At 37.2% G+C, this 20,586-nt stretch overlaps 1 protein-coding gene across 3 annotated transcripts in view; it reads right to left on the bottom strand.

The window, feature by feature from the left end:
* LOC114366356 (Chronologically inappropriate morphogenesis) overlaps positions 1–19,954 on the bottom strand; it is a 61,871-nt gene extending 41,917 nt beyond the window's left edge. For 2 of the 3 annotated variants that reach the window (XM_028323216.1, XM_028323217.1), the window contains exon 1: positions 11,431–12,202. In XM_028323216.1, the coding sequence (XP_028179017.1) occupies positions 11,431–11,441 (11 nt within the window). In that variant the 5' untranslated portion in view covers positions 11,442–12,202. Of the gene's footprint in view, positions 1–11,430; positions 12,203–19,832 lie in introns of those variants that run through there. The other variant, XM_028323218.1, reaches the window with a different exon arrangement.
* Between the last annotated feature and the right edge of the window lie 632 nt (positions 19,955–20,586).

Here is a 20,586-nt window from a genome sequence, read left to right as displayed (position 1 = left end):
GCAAAGTGTAAACACTACTCTAATTGATCGTGGTTTAGAAATTAATGTCATATGACATTTAAAACTAAACTTCCGTGTGTACAAAAAGACATGGCCTCAACTCACAACGCGACCGTGAATCCACGACCGAATGCACGCACGCGCACCGTACAAGCGCGAACGAATCATCTACGAAACAGGGGTCTTATATTGATGGAATAAGATGTAAAATCGAATGATACTTAAATGTTTTTGTTAGTCGCGGCTGTATGTACAGTATGCTGCCTTTCACTACGCTGCACCACGAAAACGCTCCATTCATGCCGCTTATATAACGGTATCTGCGCAGTCGCTGCGTTTTTGACAATGACTATTTGATGACCTAAAATGGGCATCATAACAAAGTAATGCAACTTGATGAATTTTAAAACATTTTCCCATTGCTTTGCTTTATTACATGTAGGGCTTTGTGTAGTATTTTGTAAGTAACAAATTCATTATGTGTGTGGAATGATTTATATTATTTTAAGTGCATAATTTATGTATTTCAAAAATATTCCTAGCACGTACGGGTACCTAATTTTAAATTATTATTATTAGATCTCTGTCTTTTTCTGTATTAACACGAATACATTAGCAGAATGCAAAAAACAGCTGCGTTTTGCATAATGTATAACAATGGATGACTAGAATACCTAGTTTCAAACTTTGGAAGCAAACACGAGCTGAAATTCTGAGGTTAATAACCAGACGTATGAATCAGCAAGCCAAGAGATGATAATATTGAATCTACGTAAATAGAAGAACTGTATTCTAGCGCTATCTTAAAAAGCGTATGATGCGTACAGAGACTATTTATGATTGTATTCTTTTTTCGTTCCAAATGCTAACCACAGAGCTATACTGAAAAGAATGTAAGCTACATCTTTGAACTTTGGACGAGGATTGTTTACAATTTGAAAAACAAATTTGTTTTCGTTTTTGTTTAGAACTTACTTGTAACTATTAAACATCATAATATTAACTACCGAGATGCAAATCTTTAGGACGAGTGTCACAAACGGTTTCGACAAAAAACTATTTTGAAATAATAATTTCCGGTACGATTTCAGTACAATAAATTGCTTTTAATTATATCAAATAACTAAAACAAGGACGGTGGCATGCATTACATAATCATTTGGAAGTGATTTAGCCTCATAATTAATGGTCAACTAGAAATAAAGTGTCGGTCATAAAATGTTTTAAAGGCGTGCATTAGAACTAGTTTAAAATTAACCAGATTCGTGGATGACAACTTTCGTAGGTTACATAATGTTATTTAATTGAAGTAATCTCTTGATCACTTCATTTTCTACTATAACTAAGTACAAGATCCTTAATATCGAGTTTAAAGATGTCATCGAACTTTCATGTGCTTTCAGAGTCAATTTATCACTGGCTAGAAATAAGTTTTAAAGTCGTTCAAAACTTGTTCTCGCTTGCAAACGTTTGTACATTTCAGGTGTTTTTCTTTGTTAAAGTTGGCACTTTTAATAAATCTTACTAATGTGAAGCTCACTTTTTACAATTACACAACAATACATATTGTAGAAAAACTACAATTTGTATTAAGCAAATAAATACACTGATTTCAATAATGTGTAACTTAAAATTTTAAGTGAAATATGGGTAATTTGGCGGAAAATAAAGCTTATCCCTAATTCTCTTACTTAATGTCTTTCTAATAAGAATATTATCCAAGGATCAAGACCTATTTGCCGTCGTATTATGTCCAAATGAATCTCTTAAAAGGGCAGACCTTTCGAGCAAATTACCTCGGATTTACAACTAATGGTCATCTCAATTTCCTTGAACATATCCCCATCGCGCTTGTACCAGGAACTATAAAAAGGGACAAATAAACTTGAAAAATTCAACGATTCCGCGTAGGGCGATCAAAAATAATGCTACAACCGGATCGTGGGGTTTTGTTGTAAGAAATAGGTACTCCTTGACCCAAATAAGCGAAAGCAAAGACCAGTTTTGATCCCCATGTATCCCTGTCCCACACAGGTTAAATTACTTATTGTCCGCGGTGGGGAAAAAATGTACGGACAAATGTATGCAAAACTCATAGGATTAGTGCGTGCATTTTTGAATAGTTCTCATACTATTTAATTATCCCGCATTTTTGTTCCCTAAAATGTGTGCTGTATTCTTTATAAAAAGTGGATTTTTTTATTAAAAAAAATACACATTAACATCATTTAGGTTATCGTTTCCAAAAATGGGACATCTTAGTCATGGGTTTTCCTTGTACTACGAGTACAAAATGCGTTTCAAATTAGTAGGTAAACTTTATTCTATAAAAGGCAATTATTTGAGATGTACATTGTATTGAAGTCAATTGCACGGTTTGAGTTTTCCTGTGGATTTATCCAAATAAACCACAAATTTTTGACCGAATGAATATGGGCAGTAACTGATAAAAGTACAATTATAATTAATAATGACCTGTTAGCGACAGAAAAAGATATTTCCATCAGTACATTTTGCAAGAAAACTAAACCTCTAGAAACAAAAAAGATAAATTATGACGCCAGTAACTGACTTTTTACTATGTAAGAGGCACGTATACTTACATTACGAGAATATAAAAATACAAAAACTTGAGTAAATAGGTAATACTTGAAACAATGTTTGTGTCCATACATAATGAATGAGAGAACGCACTCAGTTCAACTTTTCTCAGTCATTTTTAATTATAGAGCCATAAGGTTCAACTTTTGTGTTTATTATTTATTACCCGACTGCGCCAGAAAGAGGATTATGTTTTTCAATATTACCAAGTTTGGCATTTGACAGAATTCGCGTGTTTGGTTGTATAATAGACTCTATTACTGGATTATAATAGACTATCTGCTACTTGTCTGGACCCGGCTTAAGATGCTGGTATATGACATAATAAATGGCTTCTACAATTCTTATTTTAAAACTAGCTACAGTACATAAAACACTTGTAGCGACAAAAAAAAACGAAAAATGGGTATTTACAATATTGTAATAATAATCGGCCTATGTCAAATACACTTCCTATTTTTTGTTTTCAAAATAACATTGTGTATTTTATAACTTTACAAGAACAAAGGTTTCTTTAAGAATATTAATTATGCCCTTATGTAAGTAAACTTGCTGATAAATTCTTTTTGACGTGTTAAAAATTTTTCGCGAGTGAATTTTTTTTTTTTAAATATACAGGAGATAGAGATGTCAAAATTTGCCTCTAGGTGAATCAATTTTCAATAAGCTTAGCACTCCTGAAAATAGTACTGAAAATACAGTGCATATTTTCTAAATCCCCAACGTACTATTTGCCAAATATGAACCATGGAAATGAGGAAGAACACCGCCCATTTGTATGGGTGTAATCGGTACGCACATTTTGGCCGAGCACGATTGTCACGTGACCATCCACGTGCATGACCCGAGCTAAACTGCGGGGCGGTGCTTAGAAACTTTGTTCTTCTGCCTATTTGTATGTAGACATTTTCTCACTAAGTACTTCGATTCATTAGTTCGATTGTCGAATTAGTGACTTTTGTTCTTAATTCGACCGCCGAACTTTTGAGCTTTTTTCGCATTGGTTTCATCGTCGAACTAATTTTATTTACAATCCGAATGTATCTTTCAGTTGTCTAATCCTATCTTCTTAAGTAAAAATAGGCTACGGTGTGAGATATAAAGACTACGTTGCTATAGACCAAAAACATACGAGCTAGCTATAATTAATTATGTTAGATACAAATAATGTAAATAAGTACATACGAGTAGATACTCCAAACGAGCACTACACCTAAAATAAGTTAACAAATGACGTGCAAGTACATTCTTAAATACATTATTGGATTTATATGACATAAGTTACACGCACAACAGACACCCGTCTTTTTCCTACAAGAGGAAATGGAAAGAGACCAAACAAAGTCCAAACACGTGCCCTGCGCTCACGAGTCACTCACAACCGCGAGGCCTTACTAATTTAGGAACATTCAGCTACCTTGAAAATTGTTTTGTTATTGAATAGGAATTTCAGAATATCAATATAACAATGAAAAGGCTAATTTGATTTTAATTTATGTAACCGCGACTTACAGCTTTTGCTTCAAAGATTAAATTGTACAGTGGGTTGAAATATTGATGGATAAAAGCTTGAGTTGAGCTTTCAGATGGTAGATTAGATTATAACTTGACCCCTAACATGAAGGTAGTCCCATATCCATAAGAGGTCTTGGTTCACTGACAAACGCCCGTATTCGCAAACGATGCTTGCTTAAGTGAAGCAGCAAATCGAACGCACAGCGTTGAATAGAGCTCTGTGATTGGTTCGTGTGTCACCCTGTGCGTCCACGCGCACTGTGAGACCTCATAGTAATGTTTGTGAATACGGGCGTAAGTACCTATACATGGAATTATCCTAGAACTTAGTTATGTAATATTATTCACATAATAGTACGAATAAGTTAGTATTAAACTAGTTGTTTTTCAATGTTCTAAACAGGAATGTGTGGTAGAAGTTACGATATTAGTTTTACTTTCAGATACTGATTTTATCTAAAATACGTAAATTAGTTTTTGGGCCTATTAATTTTTTATAAGTTGATTAATTAATGTGAATCACATTAGCAATTAAACGCAAAAATTACATACTAATTAAAACTTATCAGAGGCAATGCAAATTCTCTCGCACGCCAGTTAAATATTACCAAAGTATTAGGTATAAGTAACAATTGAATCAGCATTAGGCAGTAGGTAGGTACAATAGGTAGAAAAATGTTTAATGCAAAAATGGCACTTAATACCACTGCTTAAGGTGCAATATTTACCTTGAAGTGCCGTCCGTGCTAGTCTAAAAATATATTCGGCAACTTCCTACATGATACAGGTACTTGCTAACTATGGCTTAGTCAGAAGGCTTGCAAAAGTGACGTAATTGACGACATTATGAAGGCCAACGAACTCATTGAAGAGCCGAATCGCAATTAATATTGCGAGAAAAAATAGCGCAAAGGGTTATTCGTGCGATTGTTGAGGCGAGTAGAGACAAAAGTGGAACCACCTTTAAGACTATTGGGACCAATGGGAAGGTCGATACGAACTTGTTCAGGAACGTAATATAAGGTTTTATCTGGGGGCACGGCAGTGCCCCCGCCAAGTCGAGCGCGAAGCAAACACTGCCGTACCATCCTTTACTGGAACCATTTCGCCGCATTTTCAGGCCCCTATTTGAGAACCTCTGGATAAGACCAGAACACAGAAATTTTCGTCATCTAGTAAGCTATAATCACATACTTAAAATCCAAAATTTCAAGTCTGTAGGTCATTTAGTTCCGAAGTTAAGCGAAAGCAAAGTTTCGCTTTTACGACACTCACTCACTCACTGATGATCATCAAAATAGAACTAGTACTTCCCATAAACACAGAGAGCCGAAATTTGGTACAGAGTTAGGGTTTAATGGCCACATAAAGGGAAAACTATAAAAACTNAAAAGTTATTGTGTAATGTTTTTATACTTTTTTTATTATTTTTGATGCCTTTTGTTTTCTAGTTTTGAAGTATATGTTTTTGATAACCGTCAGGGCATATATTGCAGAAATACACCTTTATTTTAAACCGAAGGTATTTTTTATTTCCGCACGCCCGTTGGCTGTCCGTTACACACATAATAGTACGAATAATTTAGTATTAAACTAATAGTTTTTCAATGTTCTAAACAGGAATGTGTGGTAGAAGTTACGATATTAGTTTTACTTTCAGATACTGCTTTTAACTAAAATCCGTAAATTAGTTTTTGGGCCTTTTAATTTTTTATAAATTGAATAATTATTTATGTGAATCACATTAGCAATTAAACGCAAAAATTACATGCTAATTAAAACTTATCAGAGGCAATGCAAATTCTCTCGCACGCCAGTTAAATATTACCAAAGTATTAGGTATAAGTAACAATTGAATCAGCATTAGGCAGTAAGTAGGTACAGTAGGTAGAAAAATGTTTAATGCAAAATAGCACTTAAAACATCTAGCATAAGGTGTAGTATTTAACTTGAAGTGCCGTCCGTGCTAGTCTAAAAATATATTCGGCAACTTCCTACATGATACAGGTACTTGCTAACTATGGCTTAGTCAGAAGGCTTGCAAAAGTGACGTAATTGACGACATTATGAAGGCCAACGAACTCATTGAAGAGCCGAATCGCAATTAATATTGCGAGAAAAAATAGCGCAAAGGGTTATTCGTGCGATTGTTGAGGCGAGTAGAGACAAAAGTGGAACCACCTTTAAGACTATATTTTGGTCTACCAATGGGAAGGTCGATACGAACTTGTTCAGGAACGTAATATAAGGTTTTATATCAATAGATCCGGTAAGATACGGACCACTGCAAAAATAACTGGTAAGATATGGGGCTCAAAGCAACTAAAATTAAAAAATAGATTATAAACTTTCGCGTGTTAAGACCCGTGTTTTGTTTCTACTTAATTAAACTTTAAATAACTACTGTTTTAATTTAAAAAATTAAGACAGTAGTTATTTAAAGTTTAATTAAGTAGATATTTTATACTCAGCATTATTTGATGAACAATGCACACAATAATAGTGGAGAGAAAATGTAGTGCACAAACTCTATAATGTTTGCCGCAATGCTTTTCTTGTCAAAAGCGACTCTAGCTACGATTAATAAGAGAGAGAACTGTTGATAATTAACACAATTTGCACCTCCAAGATCGAATCGCTAATACCAGCCGAAATTGATCCGTAATTAAAGTACATAAGACCACCCACACATGCGTAAGTTGCACGCGCACCGACGCGTCCTTGAGGTTACATAACCGTCGCGCCTCCAAGGTCCTCGGGGGGAGTCCTTGGCCCTCCCCCTCCCCCCTCCGCCCTGCCCGGGACGGCTCGTGTAGCCACATCTTCAAAGAGTAATTGCCTAGTCTGCACTCGAAAATTCCAACGTCATTTCAGGTTTTTTTTTCACCAATAAAGCATGTGCCTGCCAGTGTCAGAAGCCATTTTATCGAGAAAAATGTGTCAAAGGAATTTCGTTTCTACAGCTTCGGGCGGGATTTTCACCTATCATTTATTTTCACTTGCTACCTAATTTCGAATTGTATTTTGAAGAGGGACATAGCATGTGAAAAACGTAATAGTCGTAGCGCGTAAACGTTTTTTCATTTGTTTTTCGTTTTATAAGGCAGGTTTTCAGTGCCTCCATGTAATCTAATGCAGTCTAATTTCGAACAGCTTGACCATAACTTATGTTTGTATACCAAAGCGTGAGCTACATTCTCGTATAAGAGTACATGAGTGTGAGTGAGTACACTCTGCTCTATATCCATGACACCATGCGATTGTTGTTACGGTCAGTACCGGGCAAGGTCAAGGGTGTTATGGTGATAAATCTCACACAATCACACATGTCAACAATAAACAATGCATTAACAAAACAGTCTCACAAAACTTCTATTGTAATGAACTCGTCAGTGGTCGGTCATTCATCAGGATGAACCTTATGAACAATGGTTTCGACAAAATATTTTATATGGCTGAAATTTTAAAAGATCACACAAGAGTATGTAGGTATTTTATCGTAAACCCGCACCTCATTTTCCAAATTCAAATGAATAAATTAGAGATTTCATATGTACCATTCACAACAAATCATGCCATTCAGATGATAGAAATTCCTCAAAAAAGATCTATGTATATTTCTATTCAAACACAAAGACCCGACAAATTGACATCTCATTAAATATACGCCTATAACTGGCATTGATATTATCTTGTGCGCATCATAAGATCATTCTTCTTATTTACACCAACTTTAAAATTGAATAAACGTTAGAACACGTGACTGATACGTATTTATCTGAGCAACATTTGCGTACATAATAAAATCGCTTTTAGTTGCTAGTGACTCGATCGTAAAACGTTATGCAATTTTTCATTCAACTACATTCAATGTAAGATCAACAAGAGTTCAGACTATCAATTGTCTGGGACGTCATTGTTTTGCCAAAATATCTGTCGCTACATTGAAAAAAAAATCTAATCGTGCGCCAATTGAACCAATCGCACCAATCGCCTTGCAACTTTGATAGCATCCGCTGTTATTCTGTTCTAATCATAATTCTTATCAACCGTGTATCTGTGCGGTAGGCCTACCAAATGTAAGGTTATCTTCAATGCAGATATCATGGCTTGTTGACTGGTCTTTATGCCGCTGGGAATAGAGCTCAAGTTTTTTTGGGTTGACGGTATGGTTTACGGTTTCAACTACGCGGAACGGCGTTGGTATCTCACCTTTTAAGTATCTCGAGATGAAATAAGTCGTTAGCACACCCCTTTGTAAACAATACTAAAGTGCCGGTGGTCGAAACTTTACGTACACATTTCGTCATGGTTGCAGGGAGATGGTGCAATGCTGATGCACTTATTTTAAAAGTTGCATGGAAAGTACGAATGACGTCACATTTGTGTGAAATTTTATGAAAGTTGCAATAGGATTTATTTTGAGCTGATGTGTGATGCTAAATGTAAAATACATTCTGAACTGCATGTTTCTATGAAGAATCCAGTTGCACCATTCATGATTTATTACATCAATTTGTTAATTCTAATTGCATCGTCTTTTATTTGGACCTACTATACTTCGAGAGTGAATTAGATATTAGTTAAAGCTAAAATAGATTTTAATATCGATGTGTCGCTTTATCATTTATATCAAAAATAATCCCACAGTAATTGGGGGAGTTGGACTTGGATCCCAAGCTATCAAAGTCATAGCAATCTCTAGAGACATGAGCCAAGTGCGCGGTGCCCTTATTGTCAACAATCAACTGGTACTTTTCCGGCGTCTAAGTACCAATGCATTGATGATCAATCAGAGCACGACGCCGAGTCCCCGATTCATAATCTGTCATCTGAACTACTAGTGCGAAGAGCCGAGCGTCACGAACAGCGGTGAAAAATTACAAAAAAATATATTTCTTTCTCTTTTTTTCTTTTCTTGTGTGGTATACAATAAAGGGTGTTCTATCTATCTACCTAACCGTATGTTTAGAGAATTTTTTTAATAATAATTATTTCATAACAATTTATCTTTTTCATTGTTATTACTGGCCAGTGACTTTCAAAACTACAATGTAGAGTCATTCCTTAAAATATTTCGTTTTTTCTTAAACGCACCATGAAATAAAAACAATAAGATAAATAGTGAAGTGAATCGTGAAATGAATGAGAAAACTGATTTAAATATTAATAGTGTTGTTTACTTATAAATAGACACTTCAATGACGTCTTTTGTGACGGTAGGCGCAACATAAAGGTGTTAATAGTTGCTGATGGCAATGGAAGATGTTGTTAACATGTGCAACATACCAGCATCCGTAGCCTTAGGCCACAAAGACGTACACAAAAATGCGGGTGTTGAAAAATAGACATTACGTCACAAGCTATAGAGATGTACATAAATTAGCAATAAGATATAATACAAAGTCCACTACTGGACTATCTATACTATACTAAGATTATAAAGCTGAAGAGTTTGTTTGTTTGCTTTCGCGCTAATCTCAGGAAAAATAATGTTCCGATTTGAAAAAATATTTTTGTGCTGCATAGCCCATTTATTGAAGAAATCTTTAGGCAATAGATGCCTACAGCCTACAGCCAATAGAGAAAGCGGAGCAGTAAAAAAAAAATGTTGCAAAAACGGAATATATTATTCAAACTGTTTTCATGCATACGAGTTCGCGGGCACAGCTAGCAGAGTATAAACACAAGCAAAAGAAAGACGCTAACATGAGTAATGTATAACTAAATCCCATTTTTTACGCACAACAAATCAGTATCTACACGAAAACTATTTTGTAACATTAAATTGTAGCATTGACCTTCCTCGTAACACCAGCGTCATACAATTGTCTTCAACATTCATTAAATTGCTTTGAAATGTGCTCGAGTGGACTTTAACGGCCGTTCCCCGGTCCATCAAATCATCGCGGGTTCGAGTCCCGGAAGGAGCATTATGTGATACACATTATTTATAGGTACATATATGTATACTCAAGACTGTATATTCGACTCACACGCTTGTAGTATAAATAAAACTATTTACATATTAGAATTAGACATCTCTCTCACTCACTTTGGGATGTTGTTATGAATGAGAAAGAAAAATAGAACTTTCATACCGAAAATCTTAATAATTTTGAGAAGAGAGACTTTTCTGTCTATTCATACGAACTTCGCAAGGTTTAGAATTCATAACTATACGATTTTAAGTCGTGAAAACGCAAATTACAATACTCCAGGTCATACTCTGATCTCTGTCGGGTAGTTAGTAAGCATTGAAAGTAAATAATATGATGTATTTTTACTTACTGTAAGTCTTTAAACTTTAGAGGATGACAATACAGTATTGTTGTTATAAATTAAACAGCTGCAGGTCAGTCAACTTGAGACTGAACTACGCAAACACTATGTACCTGTATTAAGTTTTAAATACTTGTAGCGTAGTCGTCATGCAGTTAAATAGGGAACCAACCAAATAAACATCCAGTGTCATTACGAAAGAGTATCATTTTTGTAATACAGCTGTAAATATTAACACTAAACTTATAAGATTCGTCACGAACTTGTCGCTAAATGGACTAGCCACACGAGATCATGCAGAGAAACGCATGGCAAGCCGCGGCCTCTTCCGCGCTGTGCGCTAGGTGCTACCCGCGCGCGGTCAGGCCGCGGACGCTTGACAGTTTCTATGCAAATGCTCACGCGCTGCGCGACCAGTTTCGGCCCCGCGGTTCCGGGCCTACTCTTCGACTATACACGCCCATAAATTACCTCTAAGCACTCGCACTATCCCAAACAGGATCCATTTAACATTATATTAACACTTAACCAAATTCGTTACCGACCAACGTGCTAGAACCCACGTGACTCATCGCAGATACAGCGACAGAAATCGCCAGGGAACCGGCCGCAGCAACTTCAGCGTAGAACAGTGATGCAATATTTTCCAACAAAAAACTTTTAGAGATTCGGCTTCATTATCAAGTTCAATAGCCCCAAAATGACAGCACGTGTATGCAAAAACTCGTAGACAACGAACCACTGCGCAAAAGTATCTTCTCTTAGGAACATTTTAAGGTGCAAACTTCTGTACCCAACCGTAATACTTAAAATTTATCGTATACCGTTGAGCATCAAAACATATTTATCAATGACATTGTATCCCAAAACTTATTTAAAAATTATCCAGAGCGACTTTTAAATGAGGTTAAGCGCTACGCACTTTTCTCATGACAACTTCCTGGTAAGGTCACACCCGAATAATGTGCGGTGCTTGAAAATAATAATTGTCGGTCCACGTGTGGGCGCTGATAATAAAAAAACAATACTTTCCTCGATTCCATTTTGTAAATTCCACAGTCCTTTGTATCGTTAATAGAAAACCATCAGTGCTCTGTCGAGCAATGCACAACTATCATAGTTTGTATCACTGGGAGCGTGCGTGTTCACTGTTACACTGGAGGTTCACTGGTATCATCAGCGACGGTCGCTGGTTCACTTCCGCATGTTGCAGCGCGCGCGCCGCTCGGTCCGTGTGCGCTCGCGTCGCTCCTAGCCGTCGGGAGCCTCGCTCGCGAATGCGACAGCCGAAAACTCTTTGCGCCGCCGAATGCAGAAAATTCGGACGCGCCGAACGAGTGGGGGACGCTCTACGACTATCCGATACTTGCGCGCGTACGTGCTGCGCTTCGCTATGAAAAAATCCAAGGTTAACGCGCGATGCCAAAAAAAGACGCACGCAAATGAAAAAAGACGGCTAGAGGCGGCGCACCTTGCGGGCCCTCCGATGCAGCGGGCTGCGTGCACGCAGGCTAGATAGACGCGGCTGCTGCCTAGGCCGGGTGCTCCCGCCGCGTGTTGATATCCAAGGTTGTTGACTTTAATGACTAATTACAGGTACTCTCTGGCCTTGATCTTGTCTACGTACTCAGTACGAATTTAGGAAACATAATCATAAAGACTTCTTTTTGTATTTGAAGGCCCTTTAATTAATTAAAATTTCGTTGAGAAATTGTAAGGAAAAATGTTAACGAAATCGTGAGCAATCAGGAAATTGTAATGTAAGCCCCTTTGATTTTGAAAGATTTCTTTTTAATAAATTAAAAGATAGATAAAAGTGTACATACCAAGATGGAATAAAAATACGTTTAATCAAAGTGAATGTTTTTTTATAATACCTACCTTCTAAATACTTTCATAAATTAATAAAAAATAATTCATTTGCCTAAAAAGCAGTCTACCTAACGATGTAACAGAAGACAAAAACAGTCCACCTAGCGATGAAAACAAAGATCAGCCATCGAAATCAGTTCAAAAAGTTTTCAAGCAAGACGATCTAGATCCCCTGAAGCCAGGATAATCTGCGTGACTAGGCCGTTCTTAAAATTGGATGCTTCGGTTATCAAAAAAGGTCTCCGAGGTAAACCGCGATACAGAGATAACGCGGTGTTCCTAATTTTTTATTAAATTCAAGCATAAGTGCGATCTTTTTCTCATCCTTTTTTTCGTCAAATCTGAACAACGAAAAGGGTTAAGCGACAGACATTTCTATAGCTAATGGGTTAAAGTTGTAATCTGTTTGAAACACCGTTCAACAAAAAGCATGGCTTTGCTTGGTTATTAATGTTTCCAATTGTTAATAAAATAGTTTTTAGATGTACTTTTAAGTATAATAGATGGTGGAACTAATTTCAATTGATACAATCTCTCTGTGTTTCGCCACAAGCTTATTTAAGAAAGATGCATATCAAAAACCAAATAAAAGGCTTAAGAAAACTTGGTTATAGTTTGAGAACATAAATAATTAATGTTGATCATTATAAATTACAAGCTTCGACATCAAGGCTACAACATACGAAGTTTATACTACCTAGGCCTTTTATCTAATAGCACAGAATACATCTAATAGCCTGTCTTACACGTTTCCAACCTGGGGCGCTACTCCCTCCTTACTCTTTCTGTAGTTTTGGGTCTATCTATTGCTATTACTCATGTTAGCATCTCGCTTTACGGTTCAAAAATCAGTACTGAAACTTTTCATCACTCGTTTTTTAATGTGGTGATTATAAGTTTTGAATTTCTCCAGAGCGCAACGTCATGTCACTATAGTCACTTGTTGTTAATTCTTAAACTGAAATATAAAAACATAAAATTTTACTGTAGTCGTATGGCTATTAATTAAGGTTAATGTGTTTACAAAGTAGTGAACTAAAATACTTTCAAGTTATTTTTCGCTGCAAGACAGCGTCTTTTCATTTTCATCATGTAGAGGCAGTACAATTCCTTTAACCCGCCTTAGGTAGTCCATTCATTTAAGCTGTATGTTCGTTTGGAATATAAGAGCATTATGCATGAATAATGAATAATCCTAATTTGAAATTTCCTGACTAATATGCGCAGTAAGGCCCAGAACAGACGGTTAAACGCAACTGCAACGAAACTGCAACTGCTAGTTACTTTTGAGTTGCATCTAAGTTCTGCCATAGCTGCATAGCTGCTGGATGCAGACCGCTACCAAGCGGGCGTTGTGGAAATCATTGGGGATGCCTATGTTCAGCAGTGGACGTCCTGTGGCTGAAATGATGAGAACGCGGTCGAAGTATTTAGAAGTAGAGATTGAGTCTAGTTCATTTCCCTCCCGGAAACAACTAACCGTTGTATTGCAAATGAACCACAAACGGCATGGCCTTGCGACTCACTTCCTGAAAGCACCTTTTCTTATTTCAAACTGCATTGATTACAGCTAATTTATCATGAAAAATCTGTGCCTTAACCGTTTCGAATTGAAATTTTCCGAATTTAAGGACCTTGTTTTTTTATTAGGCTTACAGTGTGGCCCACATTTCTCACGCTAACCTGACAGGTTGAGGATATAGAATGTGGAAATGTTGAGGATAAAGAAATAGTGAGGATTGAGAATATTAGCGTCACCAAAAACCCAGCAACGGTAAAATATGTATATCAAAATTAATTTATTTTAGATTTAGAATACGAGTATTAGGCCACACCAAAAACCCAACTGTAAAATTTTGTGTATTTTTTAATAAAAACCCATTGAAACGTAAAATTTTCCTGAATTCAATTATTTACAATGCATCAGCGTGCCCAAATTCATAGAATAAATAGCGTAAAGTACATTCGGCTTATCAATAAGGCAAGGCCACGTGACGAGCGAACGTGATAACGCATTACGCTTAGCATTAGACTACAGGATGTTGGAAATGCGCCGCCCTGTGAAAATAAGGGCTTTTTTTTACGTCTTTTTCTATAGGTTTTCTTTAGACAGTCTTAAGTCATCACTGGTAACACACATTGGTTTGACTTTCGTCTTCAGGCACTGAGGTATTTTGGATGAAAAGATGTTGCGTAGTTTCCCGAAGGCTGCCGAGCCGATTAACCTCTTTCTCGAAATTGGGCCTACCTAGCTAAATCATTTCTCCGAGGTAGACATACTTGTCAACATTCTCGAGAATTGAGCTCCCAACCGAATCTGGGTAGGGCACAACATGGACATTGGACATAAGCTTCGTTCACAGAAAAGCGCTGGATGCAGGCCGCTACGAACCGGGCAACATGGAAAATATTGGCCTATGTTCAGCAGTGGACGTCCTATGGCTGATGATGATGATGATGAGTCTTACAACTGCCACATTTTTACGACGCCTTTAAATTGTTTTCACGAACAGTAGTCAAAGTATACTTGTTTTTCAGAGCTTTCAAAAACAGATTATATTAAGTTTATCAATTGTTCATGCGGTCATAAAATTGAGTGTATTTTTACGGACAGTTCTCTCCAACTAAAATAAAGAACCGCGGATCTCAACATGGTTTTTTTTTTCACAAGAAGTCACTCTCTAGTTGTACCTATGTAGTTCCATAATATTTATTATTGTAAATTATTCGTAAATTATTCGATAAATACTTTTAAGGTTTTCGTTTCTTAGTTGCCTGGCAAGAAATGCCTATTCATCTTAACTTACATTTGGCCGTGACATTGTAGTTATGAAATTCATACTTGTTTGTGTTGTTTACTTTCCTTCAATTCCCCCTAAGCTAAAATCTATAGGAAAAATGATTCGCGTAAAGAAATATGTCTTCAAGGGTAATCAAGGGGTAATTTGGCAATCCGATATGTTTGAAAAAAATCGCTGTGCGCTATTATTTGTGTAGTTGCAGGTTTGATTCCCGCTGGGGCAAATGCTAGTGTGAATAAGCATGTATGCCCGGAGTCATGGGCGTATACTATATTAATTTGCAACAGTTTAGGTTTGTTTATGTCGTACAATCGTCATAAACTAATGCAAGCTCTCCTTAAGTTGAGGGTTTGGTAAGAAAATTTACCCGACTGAAAAAAACCTTCTTATGGAATTGTAAGGGATGTCACTTCTCAAAATGGTGGTAGAGTAAGCTTTGATTTGGATGCGCGTATGTGCCCTAGAAAGGGCATACAATAACAAATTTTAAACGTTGCCAAAAAAGTTAAGCATGTAGGAAACGCCAAAAAACTTCAACCTGTACCCAAACGGTTAGGGCTCGTAAAATCCTTGCAGGGTTATCTAATCAACCTTCGGCACGCACACCGCTGCACCGTGCCGTTATCAAATTGAAATTAGATCGACGGAAAGAGGCCTGCGGAGCGGCTTCGATTCTTTAGACAATTCTATCAAATCAAATCAAATAATTTTATTTGCGGTACAATGGAATATTAAAGGATATAATGGATAATAATAATAATAATCGTGATCACACTGATCGCCATCTTCAATCAGGCCATTTGGTCTCCACTGCAGGAGCAAGAACCTCTCTAATTTACCAGAAGCAAATGGAGGATTTGGTCTAAACTCCTCACGCTGATCTAAAGTTTGATATGAATGAACAGTAAATTTCGACTTGGTAGTGAAAAGAAAACCTACTGGTTTACTTTCATAGTTTGAATTTGATATTTTTAAATAATATATTATAACCAGCGCCAGTCAGCCTACTAACAACAGGGAGAGTTGGCGGGAGATCGTGCTCAGAGCTGTGTTCACCTCTACCACTAAGGCCCAGAACAGACGGTGAAACTCAACTGCAACGAAACTGCAACTGCTAGTTACTTTTGAGTTGCATCTAAGTTGAAACTTTCAAACTGGTCGCGTCATGTGTGGTCTCTCAACGGACGCTATGGCAGAAACTTAGATGCAACTCAAAAGTAAGTTGCAGTTTCGTTGCAGTTGCGTTTCGCCGTCTGTTCTGGGCCTAAAGTGGACGCCTCGATGTGATCACAACTATAAAATTTTGCCAAATTTTGCAATTAGACCTTTAAAATGCGCTTTTACACGTCCCATTTAAACAATGAGGACAATAAAGTGGGCCAATGCTGAGACTACACCAAACTTATATCGCGTGTACGAGTATAGTCACTAAAACTAAATAGAGAAGATGTAAGTAACTAATAACTGATTGTAAACCTAGGCGCAGGCCATCGATTTTTAGTTGACCGATAGTTGGGCCCGATTCTAATTTGTATGAAGAATCGGCCGATACCAAATCGGTGTAATGTGCGCACTCTCATACATCTCCATACTGATTAACAGCCTGACCCACCTATCGGCCAACTAAAAGTCGATGGTCTGTAGGTATAAGTATACCGGAGGCGTTTAACGAGAATAAGTATCAATCAGCAATGTTTTTCTATTAGTATCAAATACAAAATCTAGCAAGAAATCAAGATGTCCCACTACCGAGGTGGAGTTAATCAATACGTGCAAGTTATCTAATCTAATTGTTTTGGACTCACAAGTCAGGGGCAAATCTTATCTCATGGAGATATTAGACACGTTTTTCTAACATCTCCGTTACTACTTCTACAATGTACAACTGAATGGGTATAAAAAAAACAGTTTTTGGACTGAAAATTTATTTTAGGGTGGTTGACCATATTTTTGGTATGAATATCTAAAACGCATTCATTTTAATGTAAGAATTATAATAATCATACACTCGTGTCGAAATAGAATAATTTATCTATGTACAGTCGACGGACACAAAATTTTTGTTGAAAACTCGCTCCTATTCCAACGGCTTAAGATACTACACCTTGATGTACTGTATTAACTACAATTGCCTCAAAAACAGCGTCAAAGTATTCTGTAATCTATGATTTTTATCAAAATAATCTATTACACACGTTTTTCTATCGCGGAAATGAGTCTGCCTCTTATTTATCATAACCTATTTTTTTAGCTAGTTATAATATTCTTACTAATGTTATAAAATACTAAAATAACTAATCAGTTTCAATAACAAAAAGTAACTAATTTACCCAGACCCAAACTAAGTAGAGCGCACTGCGCAAGCTCTACTGAGAAAGATATAAAGGACAAACTTTATATTTTTCTCAGAAAGTATTAATTATGATTATCACACCTCTAGTGGGAATCGAATCTGCAACTGCAGCTGGCATTACCTAAGCCTTTGTGTGTCCCCATTAATCCTATGGTCTGACTGAAGATCAAAACGCATACGAATTTGAACTCTTGCATCACGCACACACAAATTAAAGATAATATGGGCCCACTTACCCGTAGCTCTACCCTGTTAAGATTTTACATAAATGATGTGACTGTCTTTCATGTATAAGTAACTATAAATAAAACTACCCGGCATTGGAGGTAAACGCTTCCCATCAAATATTCATAGCGACATCGGCTACAGTGGCTCCCAAATTTAGTAGGCAACTTTCAACAAAACCAGCAGAAATTTCCGATCAATTCTAAATCGATGGCTAAGGTGAAACGTATGTGCTGCGAAATAGCAGTTATTACCTACATTGAATTGTTTTGGAGGCATTTTCTGTACATCTGGGTAAACAGCGCATGCGTATTGGGCGTACCAGTGCCTAAGCCATGCATCTGTGATCCGGCGACAGCGAATATTATTTCAAGTTTAAAAATATACAGAAAGCATTACGTGCTTGTTACTTTTTCAGGGTTAAATTGCAGTGTTTGGATACGTGTTTTTTTTTTAATAATCGGAAATGAAGCGTAGAGAAAAGCTACTATTATTGTTTGTCTTGTCTCGCCCACGGAGAATTTTCATTATCTTTACTAACGCGCGTAAGTCGCATTTGCAACGCACTGCATAAGTGATGCCAACGCGCTACTAACGCGCGACTGCATCGCTACGAAACGTCGCCGTGGGCGAGGGCCCTTATAGTTAAGTAGGTAATGAAAACAAAAGTACCAGTTGAATATTGTCATACTTGTATCAATTACAGTTTGATTGACAAATTAGACAACGATTCAGTAATACTGAAAGTAACCCTAGTTTTAAATAGGTATCTTTCTTCAGAATAAGTATTAATTTAAAAGAGTTAATGCATTTCATTGAAATATGAAATTGTTTAAAAGTATAGGTTCTAAAAGTTTTTGTTTTCTGAATTATTTTCAACGGTGTAAGGTTATTGAATATCAATTTAACAAACATATCACCTGTTAGAAAATTATTAATTATGCTACTTTTTTATTGGCGGTCAAGCTGAAAGTCCTGGCTTCACAGTTTCTACTTGCATCAATTGAGTCAATTGTGACTCATGTCTATGTTATGAACCTATTTTTCTTTTTAATGTTCTGTATAGAAAATTACCAAAAACATCGAGGTGATGGGGATTTTACATGAAGGTGCGCAGGTCGAAAACAATTAGTGTGGTTTAAAAAAAAGATTTTAATCTTTTTAATTAAAAAAAATCTAGTTTATCAGTCTTAATAAAATGTCACTTACAATACCGTTTTCACTATAAATAAGTAAATAAAGATAGTAATCAGATAATATTTAATCACTAAAAATAAAACGCATAAAATGATTATTAAATGCGTAAATAACGCTATTATGATTCTTTGCTCTATCAAAACCCGTGCTTTCATTACAAATTGTGCACTATCGCAAAAGGTTTTCATTTCGGGACCCATTAGTTACTGCTGCCTAATAGTTATCTATGCAAATCCATAGGCATGGCCTCCCAAACACAAAAGTCATGCTAAAACTGCAAGACAATCTTTGATGATGCAGGCATGACGCACGTAAATAAGAAAATGCGAGTAGACTTTGTAACCCCCCATTCCAACTTAAAATGCTGTTAGGTTAAGACGTTACTCATATGTTACAGGCACTGCAATTTCTGTGTCCACGATCAACAACGCTTCAGAACTTAATTGGTGTGCATAATTCACATTCAAACTCTAAAACATCACTTGATCAACGAGGCTTGTTTATTTAATCTACACTAATATTATAAAGAGGAAAACTTTGTTTGTTTGTTTGGTTGTAATGAATAGGCTCAAAAACTACTGGACCGTTTTTAAAAATTCTTTCACCATTCGAAAGCTACATTACTCACGAGTAACATAGGCTACATTTTATTTTGGAAAAAAATATGAAGTCCACGCGGGCGAAGCCGCGGGCGGAATAACTTATAAAACACTAAAATGTGACATGCTTAGTATTAATTAGGTCACTATTACTCGTGCCATCCGAAAGTAGAGCCGGCAAATGGCAAAGCTCCCGATTGAATTACCTGTAAGTGTTACATGGATGACATCAGCAAGGAACTAGACAAAGGAAGCGTGGGCCCGATGGGTTCCAGACCCAAAATCGTCCTCAAAATAGTCACGAGCACGACACGTCTTCATTCAGACTGCGCGTCAGTTCAACAGTGGCGCGGCACAGAAACTGCAGCCGGCGGGAGATGTACTTACGTGTGGAACGTCAATCTGCCATCGGGCGCGACGTGGAGATCAGCGCGGGCCGGCCAGGCCAGGAACTAGGAGTCGGGCCCTGCGGAGCCGCGGACACGCGAGTACGAGGAAGTAAGTCCGGGCCAACTGTCATCGGCACGGAAATCGGGCGGCGGTGGGCGCCGGCGGCGGCAGTACGCCTGCGCCGGGCGCCCGTCAACAGCCGGCCTGCAGCGACGCCCCACCCCTCCCCACCCCGCGCCTACCCTTTAAATCGAACGTCATATCCCGCCACCGCTCGCACCACCACCCCACCCGCTGTAATTTCTGAAAAGCGCTGACTACCTCGCGACCCTAAAAAATGCATTGCGTAACGGTTTTATAAATTCCACTGTTTGTCCGATCAATCCACCTGTATCGGTAAGACTATGGGTTCAGTTTAGGTAATTGCTGGCCCGTTCTGCCTTCACGAAAGTTTTTGTTCTAATTCGTTTTGGTGCGCGGGTTTTCTTCGTATTTGGGCGGATTTTCGTTGTACTAATTCGCGGAATCGGCTGGAGTAGACGTCACTTTGTTATTTAGTTTGTCTCTGCTCATATCGGCGTCTCGAGAAAATTATTTATGTCAATTTCTTGAGATCTTGCTTTGAACTTAGAATTTGAACAAATTAAAGTTTTGAAAATTTCAATGCATGCAATTTGTTTTCACGATTGCTAAAAGTATTAGAAATCAAGGATAATTTCTGATCATATCCAACTCTGAAACATGCGTAATA

This window comes from Ostrinia furnacalis, unplaced genomic scaffold, assembly GCF_004193835.3.
Source record: "Ostrinia furnacalis isolate ACB-3 unplaced genomic scaffold, ASM419383v2 OfSCF0629, whole genome shotgun sequence".
NCBI classification, from domain to species: Eukaryota; Metazoa; Arthropoda; class Insecta; order Lepidoptera; family Crambidae; genus Ostrinia; species Ostrinia furnacalis.
The sequence above is the reverse complement of the archived record's forward strand: the minus strand, read 5'-3'. Positions and strand labels throughout refer to the sequence as shown.